We start from the raw sequence: 5,338 nt of genomic DNA on the forward strand, positions 1-5,338 counted from the left end.
ATCTCTACGCCCCCACGGTATGGTTTGTCTGGATCGACCGTGACCTGATGGGTCAACCAGCGACTTAGAGTATATAATGTACTGTTGCTTGTTGAAAAAATCATTGTATTTTGGGGGGTTTTCAAGCTAGGGTTCTCGCCACTGTTTGGGTGTAATCTCTCTTCTACATAGTGAAACATTTTCTTCTTCGCCCAAGAACGTAGCACACCACCCTGGTATGTGAACCTCATTAAATCTCTGTGTCATGCAGATCTATTGTCTCTTTATTTTTTTCATATTTCTTGGTGTTTGATCTAACAGTCTTATATTTTCAAACTTTGTACAAGTTGCAAAGATAAATGAGGTTGAAACTTAATATGTGAATTGAAAACCTAGAGTTTTATTTGTTCACACAATTTATACCCAATTTGATTTTTTATGTGACAGTTAACATTTAAAATGGGAGAAAATTTTCCTATGGCTGCAAGAAAAGTATAGTCGTTAATGGTTATCAATGTCTACCCCAAAGTTAGCAAAAATAGGAATGACAAAAATAAAATAAAAGGCAGACCAAAGTTAGCAAAAACAGGAATGACAAAAATAAAATAAAAGGCAGAAACAATAGGTATTGGTTTTAAACATATATCTTCTTAAAATAAAAAAGAGGGAGGGAGGGGGTGGGGCAAATATCGATTTCAAATTCATGAAAACACATGTACAAAGTCCTGTTGAGCAATGTGGCTTAGCTATATGATATTGTTTATTATTATCAACGTAGTCAACACACGGTCTCAGAGTTTACATATTTAGTTGGAGTTCGGAGTCATCACTTTAAAAATACTTTTCAGCAGATGCATCAATTTATACCTCAATTTTGATGTATGAACTGAACTTGAGTTGAAGGTTCAGTGAGATTTCACAACCTAATTTATTAGATATCTTCTCTGTTTACATTATTGAGAAAGGTAACCCTTTGGACTAGATTCACGTTGGCAAAAAATTCAGGTCGTTCATGTGTGTGTGTGTGTGTGTGTGTGTGAGAGAGAGAGAGAGAGAGAGAGAGAGAGAGAGAGAGAGAGAGAGAGAGAGAGATGGTTAGTTAAGTAGCTATTGTGTTCAACAAGTCTGATGTCTTAAAAACGTTAAAAAATAAAAAATAAAAGAGGGGGAGGAGTGGGGGAACTCGTAAAACGGTAAAAAAAAAAAATAGAAACATGGTTTTAAATACTTTTCAAACACGTTTTTGCTACGGTTTGGCCTCCTTATAGTACAATATCGATAATATTCTGTAATGTTCCCTAAAACCCTCCTAACGCCATCTAAAGACCTGTCAAGGAAGAAAACGGTGGTTGAAGGAAAACCATCCAATGAATTCCTGCCACGAACATGTAGAAATTAGACTCCCTTTTATTTCCTTCAAAGATCTCCCACGTCAAAAACAATAATTTGTGTGTGTGTGTGTGTGTGTGTGTGAGAGAGAGAGAGAGAGAGAGAGAGAGAGAGAGAGAGAGACCTATAAAGATTTTGGGAGGTGGGTGGATATATTGCTATCTCATTTCATCCTCATCGAATAACCTATCTATTTATCTATTCTTTCCATCCAACATATACATGTCTCATTATTATTATAAAACATCTCGAAATTGCTTCCAGACTTAAACACATGCCCAACCTGTTCCTCCAAAAAAATACATGTAAAGGGCCGTTTGATAACACTCTGGGAGAATATTTCTGGTGTTCTTCTATTTTGCGGGAATACAAATAGAACAGAAATATGATTGGCACGTCCGGTTCATTTTTGTATTCCCACGGAATGAACCAATGAAAAAGAATGATTAAAGAGTACATTGCAAGAGTACGAAAAAGTTACTTTGTCTATTCTTCTACTAACTTAAAAGAACAAAAACCCTCCAAAACCCCGCAAACCCCTTTACTGTTTTTCTAACGACTCCCGATCAAAAATCCCCAAATCCACCGCTTCCCTCGCAAGAAGCCAGAAAAGGGTCGTCGCTTCCTTGCAACAGGTACTCTCTCTCTCTCTCTCTCTCTCTCTCTCTCTCTCTTGCTCTGTTTGAAAAATAGTTCGTGTCTCCCTGCAACAGGTATTGTCTCTCACAAGAAGCTATAAAACGGGTTTCAAGCTCAAGATCGTGACTCAAAGGGGCTTTCAAGGGTTCTCCTGCAATAGGTATTGTCTCTCTCTCTCTCTCTCTCTCTCGCTCTCTCGCTCTTTCTTCTTTCTTCCTGCTATCTTGTTCAACCCCAAATAAAAAAAAAAAAGGTGGGGATTTGCTTTTTTTTTTCCTTTCTTTGTTTTCAGCCATTGATGCTCTGGTTTGTTGCTTGAAGAGAAGATTAATTTTTTCATCTTTATATTCCAAGTAATTAATAGAGGTAAAATCTTTGAGCATTTCTTCTTTTCTTGATATGGGTTTCTTATTTCACTCTCGTTTCTTGCTTGGATTTTGAGACATCTGTAAATTGCAGTGATTTGGGAGATTTTCTTGCTATGATATTGCGATTTTTTTAAAGTCTGAGAATGTGTTTGGTTAATTTTTTATTTCTTTCTGGTTATGGTGATCTCTGTTCTTGACTGCTCAAGTTTCATAGTTGCTTACTTTGATCGTGATGGGTTTCTGAAAAATACTCATTTGAGCATATTTCATCATTCTCATCTTCGATCAAGGTATGAATCAAGAAAAGAAATAATACAGTGATTTTATCCAACTAATGGGGTTATAAGTACAGATGCGACATTTGCTTTCTAGATCACATTCTATTCAACTTATTTTTTTCATAATGTGTTCTTCCTATTTGGTTCTTTGTAATTAGTTGGGGATAAAATGTAGTTCTGATGCCCAACTTAAGATTCTTATTTATTTATCTATTAAATTTTATCATCAGCAAAGATTGTCCATTTATATTACTGTGGCAAGGAAAAAAACCTTCTCTCTCAACTCCTCTTTCTTTGCCTCTGCCAAGTAAATGTGTTACAGTACTTACTAACTAAAACTTGTAAGGTTGAATTATGGATTGACTGAGAGGGTTACTTTCGTTGAGTGTTTACTGTTTAAGTTGTGCTATGTTGATGGTGTTGATTTTCTTGAAAGCTTTTGGGTTTTGAGAGTGTAAAGTTGCAATTAGCAAGGGTTTTAAGGTTTGCATGAAGGTTGGTTGTGTAAATTTCAGTGCTTAATGAGATTGAAATTTTGGAGCTGGAAGAGGGCTTTTATTAGGATTAGAGTATTCTATTTTGATGGGCAGCAATGAAGATCAATTTGAAGCTCTTGAGCTTCAAGAAAACAAATACCAGAAAATTCTCGTTTCTTTCTTTCTTTGTTTGGAATCATCAAATTTTATGCTTTAGCATGTATTGCACACACTTTCTTTTATTCAAGAATTCTTAGTTAAGCATGCCTTCTTTTTTACTTTGAAGCAAGTTCTATAGCTAGGTCTCATAGTTACTTGTAAATTTCAACTCTACTTGATATGTCTTTAGGGGATATGAGTTGTTTTTTGTTCAATGGAAGTATGATGGGGATTTTTTTAAATATATGTTTGTTTATAAGAAAATGTCAACATATTTTCAAGAGAGAGAGAGAGAGAGAGAAATGAATAATATGGTAAGAGGAAGCAAAGGCATGTATTTTTATTTTTAGGCTATAATGAGATGTGTTTCTATTTTTAGAGTAATGGCATCCACTTCGTGAGCTAATAACGAGGCAGCAAAATGGACTCAAAGAGAACAAGATTATCTCCTGAAATTAATGGTTGAACAAGTGAAAGTTGGTAACAAGAGTTCCAGCACTTTCAATAAAGGTGGGTGGAACAATATCAAGAAAGGGCTTGAGGAAAAAGCTAATCGGTCATTTACGATGGTTCAATTGAAGAATAAGATGAATAAAATGCGATTCAATTACAGCGTTTTCAAGAAACTACTGGATACTACAGGTTTTGGTTGGAATTCTGTGACGAAGACCTGTACAGTTGAAGATGAGAGTGTTTGGGATGTACAAATCAAGGTATACTGTACTTTTATATGACTTTTTAATCTTGGGTGTAATTTTATCTAATAGTTAGTTTGTAAATTTTTTAGGCAAATCCTAATTGGTCAAAGTTTAGGAGGAATTGGCTACCACATTGGCATGAACTATGTATAATTTTTGGGGATTCATATGCTAGTGGGAGAGGAGGATTCGGGAATGAATCTGATTTCAGGTTTGAAGAGGAATCGAGAGGTGTTGATGATGATGTGGATGCAGATGTAGATGTAATTCCAACTACTCCATTGGCTAATACCTTGCCAACAGGTTATTATGAAAGCCAAGATCCAGGAACTGATCATCCTAGAGTCAACAGAAGACTTGATAGGACACCTATAGGATATAGGAAGAAGAGTAGGACAACTAGTATTGAACGCGCCATACAGACCCTAGCTGAGTCAGTAGCAAACAAGAATACTACAACCCCTAGCTCAACTCCAATGGGTCTCACTCCAAATACCACAGATTTCAGCACTTCTACTTGTGTTAGATTATTGGAAACCATGAATGATATCCCAAGAGAGTTGCATATTAAGGCGTGCAAGAGGATATTGGTGGACCAAGAATGGAGAGAATTATTCATTACTCTCAAGGATGAAACGAAACAATTGACTTTTGATGTGTTAGATTGATGGATGATAATCTAACCTTTTTTTTTTAATATGGATGATTGTACTGAAATACATTTAAGACCATTATAGTAGGATCGATATATTTTGTTAGGTACACTTGATGTAAAAGTGTAATATGGTTATTTACACTTTATGCTACTTTTCTAAATATACCGGTTAAATTTTACTATTATTGGAGCAAAAATTCTGTTGGATGTCTTTTGTTTTAAATACTTATTATATCATCTGATAATTATGCATGTTGGATACTTATAGTTTTACAGATCTTTTGGTACATTTATTAGGGGATAAACATTTGTATGATACTAACAAGTTTAAAATTTATATTGAATCAATTATGGCAAATGTCAATAATACTCCAATAATCTCCTCTAATGACGACGATGGAGAAGAATTGATTCTCGCAACATTGTTAATAGCACAATATCATTATTCCAGCAATTTACACACTAGAGAACCACGCAGGGATAGTGCATTCACAGGGGCAGCATGGGTACATGAGGTGTTGCATGGGCATGCAAACCGTTGTTACAAAGAATTCGGCCTACTAATGAGACATTGTGGTTGGTTACAAGACAATCACATTATTAGGGTAGATGAGCAATTGGCAATGTCCATGTTTAGAATAACAGGAATAAGTCCTACTAATAGAGCAGTTGAGGAGAGATTCCAGCATTCAGGACA

At 35.5% G+C, this 5,338-nt stretch overlaps 1 protein-coding gene across 1 annotated transcript; it reads left to right on the plus strand.

The window, feature by feature from the left end:
• The first annotated feature begins 3,746 nt into the window (after positions 1-3,746).
• On the plus strand, positions 3,747-4,945 carry LOC122092305 (uncharacterized protein At2g29880-like). Its single transcript, XM_042662626.1, has 3 exons — positions 3,747-4,001; positions 4,076-4,507; positions 4,910-4,945. Exons 1-3 carry the CDS (start codon positions 3,747-3,749, stop codon positions 4,943-4,945), a joined length of 723 nt encoding a protein of 240 aa, XP_042518560.1.
• The last annotated feature ends 393 nt before the right edge of the window (positions 4,946-5,338 follow it).

The sequence above is a fragment of the Macadamia integrifolia genome, chromosome 10 (assembly GCF_013358625.1).
Source record: "Macadamia integrifolia cultivar HAES 741 chromosome 10, SCU_Mint_v3, whole genome shotgun sequence".
NCBI lineage: Eukaryota > Viridiplantae > Streptophyta > Magnoliopsida > Proteales > Proteaceae > Macadamia > Macadamia integrifolia.

What these genes read in the sequence shown, in the direction of transcription:
- LOC122092305 (XM_042662626.1), top strand. Translation starts at nt 3,747, where the DNA reads ATGGTTGAACAAGTGAAAGTTGGTAACAAGAGTTCCAGCACTTTCAAT. An exon ending in TTTGGGATGTACAAATCAAG is followed by an intron (nt 4,002 to 4,075) that starts GTATACTGTACT and finishes TAAATTTTTTAG; the next exon opens with GCAAATCCTAATTGGTCAAA. An exon ending in ATTTCAGCACTTCTACTTGT is followed by an intron (nt 4,508 to 4,909) that starts GTTAGATTATTG and finishes GGATACTTATAG; the next exon opens with TTTTACAGATCTTTTGGTAC.